We start from the raw sequence: 19649 nt of genomic DNA, 5'->3' as shown, positions 1-19649 counted from the left end.
CATTTAGGCCGAATAATTCGGTTGGACCAATAACCGTGAAGACAGGAGGGCGTAATATCTATGAAAAATACAGATGTATTATTTGCGTTACATCTATGATGTTCATATCAAGACCAACATCATCACTTGGATGTTTAGATTAGTTTAGTCAGCAACTGACGTTCAAATTTCACACAAACGACAAATCGTATATAATCTAACTGCATCAGCATTGCATTTGTAAATGCATGTAGGTAATGCCCTTTATCTATCCCCTATACAATGATTAAAAATAAAACATTAATAGCTTAATTCTAGCCCTTAGACAGAGTATTTGTTGATTAAATGAATTTGGGCCTAATATTAGATCATGAAAGAGATGTATTCATCTTTGAGATTAATGACACTGCTTTTTCTATCATACATTCGTCTTTAATTAGCTCTACAGCACATGAACTTTAGCATGAAGACACTGCCTCTGAGACAGTTTTATTCCCTACCTTCCTCACCCAGTTAACAATTATTATTATTATTATTATTATTATTATTATTATTAGTAGTAGTAGTAGTATTCTGGTGTGATCCTCTGCATGTGACACAAGCAGACACACTGACAATTGGCAAGAAGCACAAGGGTTGATTCTTGTTTATAACTACCCTTTCACAGAGAGACCCTATTTCTTTGAGGCCAGTCACAACAGCAGGCCCTTTGTCTAAACAGAAAGACGTTATCGGATTTATAGCAACTGAGGATAAAGATGCCTTATATTTCAAAAGGAAATTACCTGCCTTGCCTTCACACACAGTGAATGTAGTGGTGATATAGGTCTTGGTGGTGGTGAATGATATGACAGGCGGTTGACGGTTGTCATCTGTCAGCAGCAGACAGTTTATTGTTGCTCTCCAAGGCTGTTGAAACACAGTGTCGGGGCCATTGAAGTAGAATGACAGGAAAGAGTATGGCTCACAACTGGATAATAACCTTTTTACACCGCCGAGTGTAGCCGGCCTGAGCCGAGCTGTACTGCACTGGCCCAGTTCTGCATCAAACATACACTACATGACCAGAAGTATGTGGACACCTGCTCGTTAATATGGAGTTGGTCCCCCCTTTGCTGCTATAACAGCCTCCACTCTTCTGGGAAGGCTTTCCACTGGATGTTGGAACATTGCTGCGGGGACTTGCTTCCATTCAGTCACAAGAGCATTAGTGAGGTCGGGCACTGATGTTGGGCGATTAGGCCTGGCTCGCAGTCGGCTTTCCAATTCATCCCAAAGGTGTTCGATGGGGTTAAGGTCAGGGCTCTGTGCAGGCCAGTCAAGTTCTATGCATTGGGGCAGGTAGCGTTCTCCTGGCATCCGCCAAAACCAGATTTGTCTGTCGGACTGCCAGATGGTGAAGCGTGATTCATCACTCCAGAAAACACATTTCCACTGCTCCAGAGTCCAATGGCGATGAGCTTTACACCACTCCAGTCGACGCTTGGTATTGCACATGGTGATCTTAAGCTTGTGTGCGGCTGCTTGGCCATGGAAACCCATTTCATGAAGCTCCTGACGAACAGTTCTTGTGCTGACATTTGGAACTCGGTAGTGAGTGTTGCAACCGAGGACAGACCATTTTTTAGCGCTTCAGCACTTGGCGGTCCCGTTCTGTGAGCTTGTGTGGCCTACCACTTCGTGGCTGAGCCGTTGTTGTTCCTAGAGGTTTCCACTTCACAATAACAGCACTTACAGTTGACAAACTGACTTGTTGGAAAGGTGGCATCCTATGATGGTGCAACGTTGAAAGTCAATGAGCTCTTCAGTAAGGCCATTCTACTGCCAATGTTTGTCTATGGAGATTGCATGGCTGTGTGCTCGATTTTATACACCTGTCAGCAACGGGTGTGACTAAAATAGCCAAATCCACTAATTTGAAGGGATGTCTACATACTTTTGTATGTATAGTGTAGTTGCCGGAACAGTGCGGTTCAGGTCACGATAGTATGAAAACTGTATAATAGCTAAGGACGGCCAAACACCAGAATTAAATCCAATCAAATGTTATTTGTCACATGTGCCGAATACAACAGGTGTAAACTTTACCCTGAAATGCTTACTTACGAGCCCTTCCCAACAATGCAGAGTTAAAATGTAAGAGAATTAGCAGCAAAAAAAAATTATGGTAACACAATAAATAACAATAACGAGGCTATATACAAGGAGTACTGGTACTGAGTCAATGTGCAGGGTTACGAGGTAGTTGAGGTAATTGAGGTAATACCGTATGTACATGTGGGTAGGGGTAAAAGTGACTAGGCAATCAGGATAGATAATACACAGAGTAGCAGCAGCGTGTGTGTGTTTGAGTGTGCATAGAGTCACTGCAAGGGAGTCCGTGCAAAACAGGGTCAATGCAAATAGTCCAGGTAGCCATTTGACTGACTGTTCAGCAGTCTTATGGCTTGTGGGTAGAAGCTGTTCAGGAGCCTTTTGGTCCCAGACTTGGCGCTCCAATACTGCTTGCCGTGCGGTAGCAGAGTGAAGTCTATGGCTTGGGTGGCTGGGGTCTTTGACAATTTCCAGGGCCTTCCTCTGACACCGCCTGGTATAGAGGTCCTGGATGGTAGGGAGCTTGGCCCCAATGATGTACTAGGCCATCCGCACTATCCTCTGTAGCACATTGCGGTCGGATGCCAAGCAGTGATGCAGCCAGTCAAGATGCTCTCAATGGTGCAGCTGTATAACTCTTTATGGATCTGAGGGCCCATGCCAAATCTTTTCAGCCTCCTGAGGGGGAAGTGGTGTTGTCGTGCCGTCTTCACGACTGTTGCTGTGTGTGGACAATGTTAAATCCTTAGTGATTTGGACACGGAGGAACTTGAAGCTCTCGACCCGCTCCACTACAGCCCCGTCGAAGGGATAAAGACAGGTTATTTTAGATGGGTGTGATAGGTGTGTGGGGTTTTTCTTCTTCTTAACGGTCGTCTGAACACGTCTAATTCGGCCCAATTTTATCCAATTAGCTCAACATTCCATAGAATTGGTCTATTATAACCTTTTTCCTGTCTGTCTGCCTGTCATAGGCCTACTCTGTGGAGGCAGTCCAAAAACATTTAAACAAGCATGTCCTGTCAACACTCACTAAACAAACTAGGTTCAACTGCTTTGGTGAGCGATTGTCAACAGTATACTTTTAGCTTAGTATTGTTTTCTTCTCACCCTCTCTTCCCTTGTTTGGCTCCTTCCCACATGTTTCTCCATGTCCTCCATTGAGCTCAGTGGCATCATTCCCCAGTTGTCAGACTCAGACATGGTGTTTCTCTTCCCCCACTTCAAATTCCTTTTGTAGAACCCGGAATTAGGTTTTCTGATTGTGTTTGACATGTACAGTCTATACAAATACCGAGCTGGGAAACTGTAGCCAACAACCAGTTTCAGTTCTTTCTTTTTTGCTTGTTTGATTTTCTTTGTTTGTATTGTGAAATGATGGTTATCTGGAGGTGAAAAGCCTCTGTGGACCTACTGTGTTTGGTAGGATAGCTCAAGTACAGGCACTATCAAATTTCCCTAAACACACCAAATGCATCAATAGGCATAGTTCAGAACCAGATAAATGTAGTAACTGAACATTTCTCTTTTTGTCTGTCCAGGTCCTGCAGTAGTTCTGGTCAGTCTCCAGTCTCCTCTCTAAATGGCGATAGCACGCCAGTTTGGATTACTCCTGTGGAAGAACTACATTCAGCAGGTGGGTGGTGTAGGGAGAACTGACTTCAGCAGGTGGGTGGTGTAGGGAGAACTGACTTCAGCAGGTGGGTGGTGTAGGGAAAACTGACTTCAGCAGGTGGGTGGTGTAGGGAGAACTGACTTCAGCAGGTGGGTGGTGTAGGGAGAACTGACTGACTTCAGCAGGTGGGTGGTGTAGGGAGAACTGACCCGACTTCAGCAGGTGGGTGGTGTAGGGAGAACTGACTGACTTCAGCAGGCGGGTGGTGTAGGGAGAACTGACTGACTTCAGCAGGTGGGTGGTGTAGGGAGAACTGACTGACTTCAGCAGGTGGGCGGTGTAGGGAGAACTGACTTCAGCAGGTGGGTGGTGTAGGGAGAACTGACTTCAGCAGGTGGGTGATGTAGGGAGAACTACCTTCAGCAGGTGGGTGATGTAGGGAGAACTGACTTCAGCAGGTGGGTGGTGTAGGGAGAACTGACTTCAGCAGGTGGGTGGTGTAGGGAGAACTGACTTCAGCAGGTGGGTGATGTAGGGAGAACTACCTTCAGCAGGTGGGTGATGTAGGGAGAACTGACTTCAGCAGGTGGGTGGTGTAGGGAGAACTGACTTCAGCAGGTGGGTGGTGTAGGGAGAACTGACTTCAGCAGGTGGGTGGTGTAGGGAGAACTGACTGACTTCAGCAGGTGGGCGGTGTAGGGAGAACTGACTTCAGCAGGTGGGTGGTGTAGGGAGAACTGACTTCAGCAGGTGGGTGGTGTAGGGAGAACTGACTTCAGCAGGTGGGTGGTGTAGGGAGAACTGACTGACTTCAGCAGGTGGGTGGTGTAGGGAGAACTGACTGACTTCAGCAGGTGGGTGGTGTAGGGAGAACTGACTGACTTCAGCAGGTGGGTGGTGTAGGGAGAACTGACTGACTTCAGCAGGTGGGTGGTGTAGGGAGAACTGACTGACTTCAGCAGGTGGGCGGTGTAGGGAGAACTGACTGACTTCAGCAGGTGGGTGGTGTAGGGAGAACTGACTTCAGCAGGTGGGTGGTGTAGGGAGAACTGACTTCAGCAGGTGGGTGGTGTAGGGAGAACTGACTTCAGCAGGTGGGTGGTGTAGGGAGAACTGACTTCAGCAGGTGGGGGGTGTAGGGGATATGAATATAAAGGTTCAGGGGGATGCTACAGTTATCCATCTGAATACGATCTATAACTGTATTGTGAGTTGTACTTTGCAGAGAGTGAAATGTGTACAGTACTATTATTATTATTGTTAATAATAATAATACATGGGACTTATATGGTGCTTTTCAAGGACCCAAAGTAGCTTTACAATTATAGAAATGAAAAGAAAAACAACAGAACAGTAGACAGAACATCAGACTAAACAGAAACATGAATAAAGAGAGGGGTGTGCTCAAAGAAGGGAAAGAGTGTGATGTATCAGTAGGGTAGGGTTGGAATTTGGATACGAACCTGGTTTAGGGTAAGGGGCGGGATTGGGGTTAGTATACGAAGCCTGTTTGGTGTAAGGGGCGGGATTGGGGTTAGTATATGAAGCCTGTTTAGGGTAAGGGGCGGGATTGGGGTTAGTATACGAAGCCTGTTTGGGGTAAGGGGCGGGATTGGGGTTAGTATACGAAGCCTGTTTGGTGTAAGGGGCGGGATTGGGGTTAGTATATGAAGCCTGTTTAGGGTAAGGGGCGGGATTGGGGTTAGTATACGAAGCCTGTTTAGGGTAAGGGGCGGGATTGGGTTATATCGCCTGTTTAGGGTAAGGGGCGGGATTGGGGTTAGTATACGAAGCCTGTTTAGGGTAAGGGGCGGGATTGGGGCTTAAGGGTAGGCCTTGTCAAAGAGGTGGGGCTTTAGGAGGGACTGAAAGATGGGATCAGCACTCATACTTTGAGACTCTTTATGAATACGGGCCCTGAAAGGTATCTCTGTTGACTACCCTCAGTCTTTTGATATATCGCCAAGCTTCATGCTGCATTGAAACAGTAGGTGGTGAAACACACTGGGCTGGGATATTTATTCACTGATGAAATATTGAATTGAATGTTAAGTAAATACACTTCTGTAGTCTTTCCTGTGTATATAAGACGTGCTGGTGTGTTTGAGTTTGTTACACAGTAGTTTGGGCTGTTTATTAACGATAGCTCCTCACAATGGCTCTCGTATCAAAGACTTAGTCAAACCCCTTCACAAATCTGGGAGGGTGGTTGCACAACGAAGCACGCACACACACACACATGCACAACAACATCACACCACAGTTCCTTGTGTTAGTGTGTGTGTAGCTGCTTCCATTTCCTGCTTTCTGCCTCCCTTTAAGATTGTTGCTTTACCCTTAACCCACACTCCTGCTGCTCCAGTTGTGGTTGCTAGGAGACTCCATTGAGCCCAGGCAGGAAGAGTGTGTCTATCTTGGCCCCACCACAGAGACACAGGTTCATACCAGGCAACCAGAGATTGACCCAGAGAGAACTGATCTGTGAGCGTCAAAGTCTGTATTCAAAAATAATCTAAGAGTAGGTGGAGTAGTAGGAGAGTGCTGATCTAGGATCAGGTAAAACCCTGTTCAGGTAATAGTATTCATTTTTATCTAAAAGGCAAAACTGATTCTATATTAGCACTCTTACTGTGAGACTGTTAATACAGACCCTAAAGTACATAGTTAGCTGACTATTGTTAATACAGACCCTGAAGTACATAGTTAGCTGACTATTGTTAATACAGACCCTGAAGTACATAGTTAGCTGACTATTGTTAATACAGACCCTAAAGTACATAGTTAGCTGACTATTGTTAATACAGACCCTGAAGTACATAGTTAGCTGACTATTGTTAATACAGACCCTGAAGTACATAGTTAGCTGACTATTGTTAATACAGACCCTAAAGTACATAGTTAGCTGACTATTGTTAATACAGACCCTGAAGTACATAGTTAGCTGACTATTGTTAATACAGACCCTGAAGTACATAGTTAGCTGACTATTGTTAATGCAGACCCTGAAGTACATAGTTAGCTGACTATTGTTAATACAGACCCCGAAGTACATAGTTAGCTGACTATTGTTAATGCAGACCCTGAAGTACATAGTTAGCTGACTATTGTTAATACAGACCCTGAAGTACATAGTTAGCTGACTATTGTTAATGCAGACCCTAAAGTACATAGTTAGCTGACTATTGTTAATACAGACCCTGAAGTACATAGTTAGCTGACTATTGTTAATGCAGACCCTGAAGTACATAGTTAGCTGACTATTGTTAATGTAGACCCTGAAGTACATAGTTAGCTGACTATTGTTAATACAGACCCTAAAGTACATAGTTAGCTGACTATTGTTAATACAGACCCTAAAGTACATAGTTAGCTAACTATTGTTAATGCAGACCCTGAAGTACATAGTTAGCTGATGCGAGGAGTTCATTGTAGGGGAAAAGCATTCCAGGTGACTACCTCATGAAGCTGGTTGAGAGAATGCCAAGAGTGTGCAAAGCTGTCATCAAGGCATACAGTAGAAAAGTTTTGAAGTCTATGATGTAAGAGTATTAATAGATACATTGCTTGAAAGTTTGCTCGCGTTCTTTTAACATCCAAAAATAAATAAATTGGTAGGGTAAATCCATTTGAATTCAATCATAGATGACATTTAAGAAGAATTTCTATATGGCCTAGAATTCAATCTAGGTTTGATCTTGTTTGTTTTGGGTATTGATCCCGCACTATAAAGCGCATGGGGATGTTATTTATTTTCAGAAACTTTTAACCTTAGACTTCCATTATTTTGGATTTCTCTTTTAGACAGTATACTGTATGTGTATCACACTGTAGGTGTTCTGACATTACACATGACTTAGCATGACTTGGGTGGTTGGAGTCTTTGACACCGCTTGGTATAGAGGTCCTGGATGGCAGGGAGCTCGGCCCCAGTGATGTACTGTGACCCCAGTACCATCGCCAAGGGGACTCAGTGGCCCCATGAAACTGTCTCTTGGATACTGTTGTTCTCTACTGTACACTCTGTATGGCAATGTCTCAGAAATGTCTGTTTAGGTTCAGCCCTGACCTGTGAGAGTGAGATGAGGGCAGCTCCACTGTGATTACTGAACACTGTCCAAGCTGCTGCTTTCTCCAGTCACTGTACAAGGGGTGGCGTTCACGTATCTTATGAGCAGAGGAACTTGTGAAATGCACCATATCTCTCCTATGAGCATTCAAATAATTGATGTCTCGACTCATCTGGTCAAATGGCAGCTTGGACATTTCATCCAACATTGTTAAATCACCCATTGTTTTCTGAAGCTATGGGAATGTACATTACAGTACTTCAAATGGATTGGCTTTTTCAGTCTGAGCCACCTCCGGTGTGTCAGAGGAGGTCATTGAGAAAATTCCTATGCCATAGTAATCACTGTGATTTACTGTCTACTGAGTCCAAGCTTTTGATTTAGATGACGAATGTTCTGTCATTTACAGCTCACTCATCTCGCTCGCTCGCTCTCTCTCTCTCTCATTTGCTCTCGCATTCTCGCTCTCTCTCTCTTGCGCGCTCTCTTTCGCTTGCTCTCTCGCTCTCCCTCTCTTCTCTCTTTCTAAAACCTTTGCCAATGTTCCTCTACCACTGTAGTTGTTCTCTCCCCCCTACAGAAGCGTCAGATCCTGGTGACTCTCGTGGAGATCGCCCTGCCCCTGCTCTTCGCGGGCATCCTCATTGTGCTGCGTCAGCGCGTGCCCTTCAAGGACTACCCCAACGCCACCCTCTACCAGAGCTTCTCTGTGGATGGCCTGCCCAACCCACTGGACCAGTTCTACCATCACTACCAGTTGGCCTACGTGCCGGGCAACGCCAGTGTGGTGCGGAGGGTGGCGGAGGACGTGCAGCGCAGCCTAGGCCCCGCCATCAGTTCAGGTGAGTAAAGGAGAGAGTGTGAGGGCTGTGGAGAGCCTAGAAATAGAATGGTGACGAGGATGTGGCAGAGTGGAGCTTTTAACCATGGTTGTAGCCATATGGTTCTGATGATGTGATGATGATAGTGATGATGATGGTTTAGATGGGAACGGATGATGATGTTGAGTTTGACTAAAACCTCAGAACACAAGATGATCCTCTGCTGGAAAAAACAATACTGTCTTATCATGAAAACAAGCTAATTTCTGCCAGTTTAAGTGCATCCTATAGTGAGAGGCCATCTCATAGAGAGAAGATGGGACTGGTCTACCAAGTCTTTGTAGCGGTTTGGGTCAGAGGCTCCGTCTGTAGGTCCAGCCTGTGTCTGTGTTCTGCTGTGAGGTGACTGGGACCTAATCTCTGTGCTGGTCACTGTCCTGCATGGAGTTGTATCTTATAATGGATACAAAAATTGATGGAAAATGTAATGCAAACCCTAATGCAAATGTCACAGTTTAGTTTGGGTTGCCCAGGTGTAGTCAGTGTGTCATTGTCTCGAACAGAGAACATTATTGCCTTTGTTGAGTTCAATTTCATTTTGGGTTACTTACAGCTTGCCTGTGTGTGCGTGAAAGCTTGTTACTGCATCCTGACCTGTGAATGATGACCCCTTAGCTGTTCAGAGGAAGGTTGTATGGCCATACACAACATCAGGACAATAATTTTATCATCACTTAAGTGCAGATTTGTGAGATTCTATAAGCATGGACCTGTAAAGATAATTGGCTATACTGTTAAAGAAAGCCCTGAGCATTTGAAACCCAGTCACATACAATACTGTTACTGTAATGACCCCATTTTCCCTGGAAAGCAAAGCCCACATTGCCATTCATTGAATTACTAGATTGAATCACAGTTTTGTCCCAGTGCCACTGTAGGTCAATAATCTCTTCCTGTGGCATGCATTTAGCCAATTACACTCTATGCTAGGCATTATGGGTGGAAGTTGCTGTTTCTGTGACCAGTGGCACAGCTTTGATACTGTAAAGGCAAATCTATTCAATAGGAATCTACTATGTTATAGTTAAGCCTGTGTCACTGCCTTGTATGTTGTTGTACTGTTGTAGGCTGATCTATTCAATAGGAATCTACAAATGTTGTTATAGTGGGCTCTGTAGCCTGTTATAGTAGGCTGTTATAGTAGCCTGTTATAGTGGGCTATGTAACCTATTATAGTAGGGCATGTAGCCTGTTGTAGTGGGCCTGTAGCCTGTTATAGTGGGCTCTGTAGCCTATTATAGTGGGCCTGTAGCCTGTTATAGTGGGGCCTGTAGCCTGTTATAGTAGGCCCTGTAGCCTGTTGTAGTAGGCACTGTAGCCTGTTGTAGTGGGCCCTGTAGCCTGTTATAGTGGGCCCTGTAGCCTGTTATAGTAGGGCCTGTAGCCTGTTCTAGTGGGCCCTGTAGCCTGTTCTAGTGGGCCCTGTAGCCTGTTCTAGTGGGCCCTGTAGCCTGTTCTAGTGGGCCCTGTAGCCTGTTCTAGTGGGCCCTGTAGCCTGTTCTAGTGGGCCCTGTAGCCTGTTCTAGTGGGCCCTGTAGCCTGTTCTAGTGGGCCCTGTAGCCTGTTCTAGTGGGCCCTGTAGCCTGTTCTAGTGGGCCCTGTAGCCTGTTCTAGTGGGCCCTGTAGCCTGTTCTAGTGGGCCCTGTAGCCTGTTCTAGTGGGCCCTGTAGCCTGTTATAGTGGGCCCTGTAGCCTGTTATAGTGGGCCCTGTAGCCTGTTATAGTGGGCCCTGTAGCCTGTTATAGTAGGGCCTGTAGCCTGTTATAGCGGGCCCTGTAGCCTGTTATAGCGGGCCCTGTAGCCTGTTATAGCGGGCCCTGTAGCCTGTTGTAGCGGGCCCTGTAGCCTGTTGTAGCGGGACCTGTAGCCTGTTGTAGCGGGACCTGTAGCCTGTTGTAGCGGGACCTGTAGCCTGTTGTAGCGGGCCCTGTAGCCTGTTGTAGTGGGCCCTGTAGCCTGTTGTAGTGGGCCCTGTAGCCTGTTGTAGTGGGCCCTGTAGCCTGTTGTAGTGGGCCCTGTAGCCTGTTGTAGTGGGCCCTGTAGCCTGTTGTAGTGGGCCCTGTAGCCTGTTGTAGTGGGCCCTGTAGCCTGTTGTAGTGGGCCCTGTAGCCTGTTGTAGTGGGCCCTGTAGCCTGTTGTAGTGGGCCCTGTAGCCTGTTGTAGTGGGCCCTGTAGCCTGTTGTAGTGGGCCCTGTAGCCTGTTGTAGTGGGCCCTGTAGCCTGTTGTAGTGGGCCCTGTAGCCTGTTGTAGTGGGCCCTGTAGCCTGTTCTAGTGGGCCCTGTAGCCTGTTATAGTAGGCCCTGTAGCCGTTATTTTGGATACCATGGCTATGCCCCCATAGGATGACAATGCCCCCATCCACAGGGCACGAGTGGTCACTGAATGGTTTGATGAGCATGAAAATGATGTAAACCATATGCCATGGCCGTCTCAGTCACCAGATCTCAACCCAATTTAACACTTATGGGAGATTCTGGAGCGGCGCCTGAGACAGTGTTTTCCACCACCATCAACAAAACAACAACTGATGGAATTTCTTGTGGAAGAAAGGTGTCGCATACCTCTAATAGAGTTCCAGACACTTGTAGAATGTATGCCAAGGCACATTGAAGCTGTTCTGGCTCGTGGTGGCCCAACACCCTATTAAGACACTTTATGTTGGTGTTTCCTGTTACCTGTAGGCTCATCTATGAAATATGGCTGAATGTTGTTGTGCTAGTATAGCATGTACCACTGCCCTGGTGTTATTGTAGGCTCACATAACAGCCTCAGCTGACCTGAGAATACTGGTTCCTTCAGAAACGTTTCCTGAGTCCTCAGGACCCACAGGACACATTAACACACACACACACACACACACACACACAATGGAAGTGCATCTAGGCTGAGCTGCTCCCATAGAGTGCTTGTTTACACTGGTGTGGTTTGGCAGCAGCTTTCATTGAACTGTTTTAAAATGAGAGCGCTTGTATGTGCGTGTGGGCCTGAATACCAGTGCTCAAGATAAGGTAAACAGAGTAAGTTGAAATCTATGGGATAGGTAGACAAATATATAAATAAATGGAAAAGATCATTTGAGCTGAAGATGTGATATTGTTTGTTTTCCATAACTGGAACACGGGGTGAAATTGAGGCTTATTTCAACACTTCACTGTGTCTATATCATACCACTGTTATATCAGCCTGTTGTGTGTTCAGCTGGCTTTCATATCAGGGTAGTACAGATAGTGTGTGTGTGCGTCTCTCTCTCGATGTCAACTGGTAGAATTCACAAGGTTAAAGGGAGAGTCCGGTGTGGGTAGACATGTCATGGGAATTTCTCACTTCAACTAATGTCAATCTCTCTCTCTGTTTGCCCCAACAGTGCGTGGGTTTGAGACGGAGGAGCAGTTTGAGGACTTTGTGAGGAAGGACCCTCTGTCTCGGAAGGTTCTGGCTGCTGTGGTGTTTGAGCACTCCTTCACTCACGATGACGAGCCACTGCCCCAACAGGTTGGTTTAACAGTGTATTCATATAGTTTGTATTGCACTTAGGGCTGACCCCAATTAGTCGACTGGTCGATTGTTTGGTCGATAGGCTGTTGGTTGACAAATATTTTTTTTAGTTGCGCTGTAGCAAATATAAATTATATACACTGCTCAAAAAAATAAAGGGAACACTTAAACAACACAATGTAACTCCAAGTCAATCACACTTCTGTGAAATCAAACTGTCCACTTAGGAAGCAACACTGATTGACAATAAATTTCACATGCTGTTGTGCAAATGGAATAGACAACAGGTGGAAATTATAGGCAATTAATAAGACACCCCCCAATAAAGGACTGGTTTTGCAGGTGGTGACCACAGACCACTTCTCAGTTCCTATGCTTCCTGGCTGATGTTTTGGTCACTTTTGAATGCTGGCGGTGCTTTCACTCTAGTGGTAGCATGAGACGGAGTCTACAACCCACACAAGTGGCTCAGGTAGTGCAGCTCATCCAGGATGGCACATCAATGCGAGCTGTGGCAAGAAGGTTTGCTGTGTCTGTCAGCGTAGTGTCCAGAGCATGGAGGCGCTACCAGGAGACAGGCCAGTACATCAGGAGACGTGGAGGAGGCCGTAGGAGGGCAACAACCCAGCAGCAGGACTGCTACCTCCGCCTTTGTGCAAGGAGGAGCAGGAGGAGCACTGCCAGAGCCCTGCAAAATGACCTCCAGCAGGCCACAAATGTGCATGTGTCTGCTCAAACGGTCAGAAACAGACTCCATGAGGGTGGTATGAGGGCCCGACGTCCACAGGTGGGGGTTGTGCTTACAGCCCAACACCGTGCAGGACGTTTGGCATTTGCCAGAGAACACCAAGATTGGCAAATTCGCCACTGGCGCCCTGTGCTCTTCACAGATGAAAGCAGGTTCACACTGAGCACGTGACAGACGTGACAGAGTCTGGAGACGCCGTGGAGAACGTTCTGCTGCCTGCAACATCCTCCAGCATGACCGGTTTGGCGGTGGGTCAGTCATGGTGTGGCATTTCTTTGAGGGGCCGCACAGCCCTCCATGTGCTCGCCAGAGGTAGCCTGACTGCCATTAGGTACCGAGATGAGATCCTCAGACCCCTTGTGAGACCATATGCTGGTGCGGTTGGCCTTGGGTTCCTCCTAATGCAAGACAATGCTAGACCTCATGTGGCTCGAGTGTGTCAGCAGTTCCTGCAAGAGGAAGGCATTGATGCTATGGACTGGCCCGCCCGTTCCCCAGACCTGAATCCAATTGAGCACATCTGGGACATCATGTCTCGCTCCATCCATCAACGCCACGTTGCATCACACACTGTCCAGGAGTTGGCGGATGCTTTAGTCCAGGTCTGGGAGGAGATCCCTCAGGAGACCATCCGCCACCTCATCAGGAGCATGCCCAGGCATTGTAGGGAGGTCATACAGGCACGTGGAGGCCACACACACTACTGAGCCTCATTTTGACTTGTTTTAAGGACATTACATCAAAGTTGGATCAGCCTGTAGTGTGGTTTTCCACTTTAATTTTGAGGGTGACTCCAAATCCAGACCTCCATGGGTTGATAAATTTGATTTCCACTGATAATTTTTGTGTGATTTTGTTGTCAGCACATTCAACTATGTAAAGAAAAAAGTATTTAATAAGATTATTTCATTCATTCAGATCTAGGATGTGTTATTTTAGTGTTCCCTTTATTTTTTTGAGCAGTGTATATTTCTTATGGCACATGAGACGCCTGTCTTATTCGCACCCAGCTCAGTGAAATAATCCATTGCGGTGGCAGAGACTAGTCCATTGCGGAGGCCGTGGGGATGTTTACTTCACCTCAAACAGCAAGCAAACAAAGTCTATTTTTACATCCATTGAGAATGAAAATAGTTCCTCGATGTATTTGAAAAATTGTTCCAGCTCTCTCCCTTTCAATAATCACTCAGTGTGAAAGGGAAAAATGTCATGTTCTGATCCAGTGGAAACGTCATAAAATAGGCTTACCTGGTTACTTCTTATCCCTTGCGCAAATAGCCTGCAAATAGCCTACAGCTGTGTCTGTCCCAAGCTCCCTGGGGCAGGAAACTCTGAGGGCCCAGAATATTTTATACAATGTTGCAAGTTTGCTAGCTTCGGGCCAGACCCAAGTTAATAGTTGTAAACCATAACTGGCATGCGGATTGGTAGAAATAGTAAGATAAATTGTCATTCCACATGAGAAAGGTTGCCAACTCCTTGTGTAGACTATTACCGGAAACTTCAGGAGAGTAAGGGCAGAATCTGCGAAAGCCATCAGTTGTGGGAGGAGGATGGTCAGGTTACGTTTATTTTTAATTTTTCTGGTTATCTTGATGTCTTGCTCCCTCTTGAGTCATGTGTGTCTTATTTCATCAAAGTGTGCTTAAAGCATCAGACAAGCTCAATTACCAGTCGTGGTCAAACGTTTTGAGAATGACACAAATATAAATTTTCACAAAGTCTGCTTCCTCAGTTTTTATGATGGCAATTTGCATATACTCCAGAATGTTATGAAGAGTGATTCTTCCCTCTTTGCCATGAAAATGAACTTAATCCCCAAAAACATTTCCACTGCATTTCAGCCCTGCCACAAAAGGACCAGCTGACATCATGTCAGTGATTCTCTCGTTAACACAGGTGAGAGTGTTGATGAGGACAAGGCTGGAGATCACTCTGTCATGCTGATTGAGTTAGAATAACAGACTGGAAGCTTTCAAAGGAGGGTGGTGCTTGAAATCATTGTTATTCCTCTGTTAACCATGGTTACCTGAAAGGAAACACGTGCCATCATCATTGCTTTGCACAAAAAGGGCTTCACAGGCAAGGATATTGCTGCTAGTAAGATTGCACCTAAATCAACCATTTATCGGATCATCAAGAACTTCAAGGAGAGAGGTTCAATTGTTGTGAAGAAGGCTTCAGGGCGCCCAAGAAAGTCCAGCAAGCGCCAGGACCGTCTCCTAAAGTTGATTCAGCTGTGGGATCGGGGAAACACCAGTACAGAGCTTGCTCAGGAATGGCAGCAGGCAGGTGTGAGTGCATCTGCACGCACAGTGAGGCAAAGACTTTTGGAGGATGGCCTGGTGTCAAGAAGGGCAGCGAGGAAGCCACTTCTCTCCAGGAAAAACATCAGGGACAGACTGATATTCTGCAAAAGGTACAGGGATTGGACTGCTGAAGACTGGGGTAAAGTCATTTTCTCTGATGAATCCCCTTTCTGATTGTTTGGGGCATCCGGAAAAAAGCTTGTCCGGAGAAGACAAGGTGAGCGCTACCATCAGTCCTGTGTCATGCCATCAATAAAGCATCCTGAGACCATTCATGTGTGGGGTTGCTTCTCAGCCAAGGGAGTGGCTCACTCACAATTTTGCCTAAGAACACAGCCATGAATAAAGAATGGTACCAACACATCCTCCGAGAGCAACTTCTCCCAACCATCCAAGAACAGTTTGGTGACGAACAATGCCTTTTCCAGCATGATGGAGCACCTTGCCATAAGGCAAAAGTGATAACTAAGTGGCTCGGGAAACAAAACATTGACATTTTGGGTCCATGGCCAGGAAACTCCCCAGACCTTAATCCCATTGAGAACTTGTGGTCGATCCTCAAGAGGCGGGTGGAGAAACAAAAACCCACAAATTCTGACAAACTCCAAGCATTGATTATGCAAGAATGGGCTGCCATCAGTCAGGATGTGGCCCAGAAGTTAATTGACAGCATGCCAGGGCGGATTGCAGAGGTCTTGAAAAAGAAGGGTCAACACTGCAAATATTGACTCTTTGCATAAACTTAATGTAATTGTCAATAAAAGCCTTTGACACTTACGGAATGCTTGTAATTATACTTCAGTATACCATAGTAACATCTGACAAAAATATCTAAAAACACTGAAGCAGCAAACTTTGTGAAGCCCAATACTTATGTCATTCTCAAAACTTTTGACCACGACTGTATATAGTTGATTTTATTCAAACACATACGGTGTGTCTATATATAGAAAAATACAATCGATTGGTCAAAAGAACAGACTACTTTCGGTCGACTAAGATGTTTTTTAGTCTGGGACAGCCCTACATTTCGCACTGTATGCCTGCCCGTTTCCTAACAAACCAATAAACTGTGTCTTAGTTTGTTCATTCATCATTGATGAAGGAGAGATGCAGGCTTCAAGACTGGGAAGGGAAGGGGTGAGGGAACGGGCGAGAAGGTAGAGGGGATGGGGTAGAGGAGATTCATGGCAGTGAGCGTATTTGGGGGAATTGGGAAAGTCTCTTATCTGAATCCTGTCCTTTCTGGATAGAGGGGGAAGACCTACCCTCTGAACCACGTGGATGTGGTGTTGATAGACAGATAACACATGCATTTATTACAGTATGTTTGTGACCAGTCACACTGGCTGGACAGCTTCACTGTACTTGAACCTAGGGTGACCACATTTAAAATGCCCAAATGCGGGACAACGGTATGATTTTGCGGGACATTCATGGGACAGTGTAGCCTACACTTGAATAGTTTTTCCCAAGTTACACGCACACAAATCTCCCTACTGCTGCACCGAGCGAGCTAATTGAAGTGTACCTTGCCTACTGTTTTTCCTCAAGCAAAATGTTGTGATGCATAAACGAGAGACCACTTGCGTGGCAGTTTTATGGAAATCTGGGAATATATGGTCAAGGAAACATTTCAGGTTGGTCTCAGGAAATGTAAAACAGTTAGGAGGAGAGACTTTTTAAAATGGGATTGAGTGAAGTAGTAGCAAATATGTTGAGCAACTAATGAGCATGAAGAGTCTCACAAGTTTGACGAAATGACCTTTCAGTCTAATACGGCTATTTACTTACTTTTGTAGCTCTTCGTTAGACGCACGCACGCTTTTTGTAAGTAGTTAACGATCCTCTCCAAGTTTAGCTGGAATTTAGCCTGAAAGGATTTGACAAATGTGATTGGGTGATGATATGACATTGGCCTACTTCTCTTCTTGCGCTGTGCAGAATATCAGATCTCAACAACGATTGGAGAAGTGTTTAACATCACCAGCCCCACATCCTTGATATTTATCTTGTCATAAGTGCAACGTGACTGCAAAAGAGACAGGTTGGAATGTCAATTCTCATCAAATGAATAGGAAGTCTGACCGAAATACGTGACAAATGTACCTTTTTCCTAAATTAGTGGTGTTTTATTTTGTTGATAAAATGCGGGACATGATTGTTTGGTTGCGGGACGAAGGGCCAAAATGCGGGACTGTCCCACACAATCCGGTACATGTGGTTACCCTACTTGAATCTTGAACCCTGAATCAGCTCTTTGTTTACAAATGAAAGCATCTGGTTCTCACTGACGGTATTATTGCCACTCATTCAAATACTTTAATCCTGGAGTCACCTGCAGTCCAGCCAAGTCCTTGACGTGCTAACATTTAACCACACTTAGTATTTCCTCCTGGTTGAAGAGGCTATACAGAACTTTTGCCTCTGGGGGTGCTCTTGAGCCAAAAGGGGTCCCCTATAGAGACAGAAATATTCTACAGAAATGACCTCATTGGACAGAAAGCGGCTGACCTCGCCACACCCATTTAGGTGCACCAAAAGCTAAAGTTTCACAGTGTATTTTTAACCTGTGCAGCAGGAATTACCTGCTGGAAGGAAATCAGGAAAAAGAGACAACAGAATTCCCTGGCTGGGTTGATACTGTTAAATCTCCATAGGGAGGATGGTGTCTGTCTGAAACAGTAAGTCTATTGCGCTCTCCCAAAAGTTTGGTTGATGAGTAAAACGCTCTGTGTATGCTATCCTGATGCAGTAAAAACAAAAATATAAAAATGAAGTAAGCTTTATGCAACGTCTTTTTGAGTGCAGACCAATCACACTCTATTGCTTATCTGAAGCAGTTAGTCTGACTGACAGGTTTATGAAGCTGGACCATGTTTAACCTGAGAGAGGCTCACTCACAGCCCGCTCTGATGGGTGGATGGAGAGCTTGGGTGTGTCCCAAAATGGCACCCTATTCCCTATATAGTGCACTACTTTAGACCAGGGCCCGTTGGGAGATGAATCGCAGTGTGTCTTGTCTTCTTTTCTCTCTCTCATTCTCCCTCTCTCTCTGCCTCTTTTCATCTGTCTTTTAGCGAGACCTGTGGTCAGTCAGTCATGAGCAGACTGAGCTGATAGCTTGGTGATCTCAGGCCCAGCGTCTGTCTGTCTGTCTGTCTGTCTGAGGAGTACAGAGAGAGGGTGTGTCTGTCTGTCTGTGTCATAGTGGAATGTGGTGGTGCTTAGGTGTGGGGTGGGCAGAGAGGTAGATGGTGGTGGATCAATATACACTACCGTTGAAAAGTTTGGGGTCACTTAGAAATGTCCTTGTTTTCAAAAGAAAAGCAATTGTTTTGTCCATTTAAAATAACATCAAATTGATCAGAAATACAGTGTAGACATTGTTAATGTTGTGACTGGCTATTGTAGCTGGAAACGGCAGATTTTTTTATGGAATATCTTCATAGGCGTACAGAGGCCCATTATCAGCAACCATCAGTCCTGTGTTCCAATGGCACGTTGTGTTTGCTAATCCAAGTTTATCATTTTAAAAGGCTAGTTGATCATTAGAAAACCCTTTTGCAATTATGTTAGCACAGCTGAAAACTGTTGTGCTGATTAAAGAAGCAATAAAACTGGCCTTCTTGAGACTAGTTGAGTATCTGGAGCATCAGCAATTGTGGGTTTGATTATAGGATCAAAATGGCCAAAAACAAAGAACTTTCTTCTGAAACTCGTCAGTCTATTCTTGTTCTGAGAAATGAAGGCTATTCCATGCGAGACATTGCCATGAAACTGAAGATCTCATACAACGCTGTGTACTACTCCCTTCACAGAACAGCGCAAACTGGCTCTAACCAGAATAGAAAGAGGAGTGGGAGGCCCCGGTGCACAACTGAGCAATAGGACAAATACATTAGAGTGTCTAGTTTGAGAAACAGATGCCTCACAGGTCCTCAACTGGCAGCTTCATTAAATAGTACCCGCAAAACACCAGTCTCAACGTCAACAGTGAAGAGGCGACTCCGGGATGCTGACCTTCTAGGCAGAGTTGCAAAGAAAAAGCCATATCTCAGACTGGCCCATAAAAAGAAAAGATTAAGATGGGCAAAAGAACACAGACACTGGACAGAGGAAGATTGGGAAAAAAGTGTTATGGACAGACGAATCGAAGTTTGAGGTGTTCGGATCACAAAGAAGAACATTTGTGAGACGCAGACCAAATGAAAAGATGCTGGAGGAGTGCTTGATGCCATCTGTCAAGCATGGTGGAGGCAATGTGATGGTCTGGGGGTGCTTTGGTGGTGGTAAAGTGGGAGATTTGTACAGGGTAAAAGGGATCTTGAAGAAGGAAGGCTATCACTCCATTTTGCAACGCCATGCCATACCCTGTGGACGGCGCTTGATTGGAGCCAATTTCCTCCTACAACAAGAAAATGACCCAAAACACAGCTCCAAACTATGCAAGAACTAT

The 19649-nt window shown here is 45.5% G+C and overlaps 1 protein-coding gene across 1 annotated transcript in view; it reads left to right on the top strand.

Moving 5' to 3' along the window:
* Positions 1–19649, top strand: part of LOC121570723 (phospholipid-transporting ATPase ABCA3-like) — a 69764-nt gene that overhangs the window by 388 nt on the left and 49727 nt on the right. The window contains exons 2-4 of the mRNA XM_045221048.1: positions 3615–3709; positions 8336–8597; positions 12003–12130. Of these exons, the coding sequence (XP_045076983.1) occupies positions 3656–3709; positions 8336–8597; positions 12003–12130 (444 nt within the window). The 5' untranslated portion in view covers positions 3615–3655. The remainder of the gene's footprint in view (positions 1–3614; positions 3710–8335; positions 8598–12002; positions 12131–19649) is intronic.

This window comes from Coregonus clupeaformis, chromosome 7 (assembly GCF_020615455.1).
Source record: "Coregonus clupeaformis isolate EN_2021a chromosome 7, ASM2061545v1, whole genome shotgun sequence".
Classification (NCBI taxonomy): domain Eukaryota; kingdom Metazoa; phylum Chordata; class Actinopteri; order Salmoniformes; family Salmonidae; genus Coregonus; species Coregonus clupeaformis.
The sequence above is the reverse complement of the archived record's forward strand: the minus strand, read 5'-3'. Positions and strand labels throughout refer to the sequence as shown.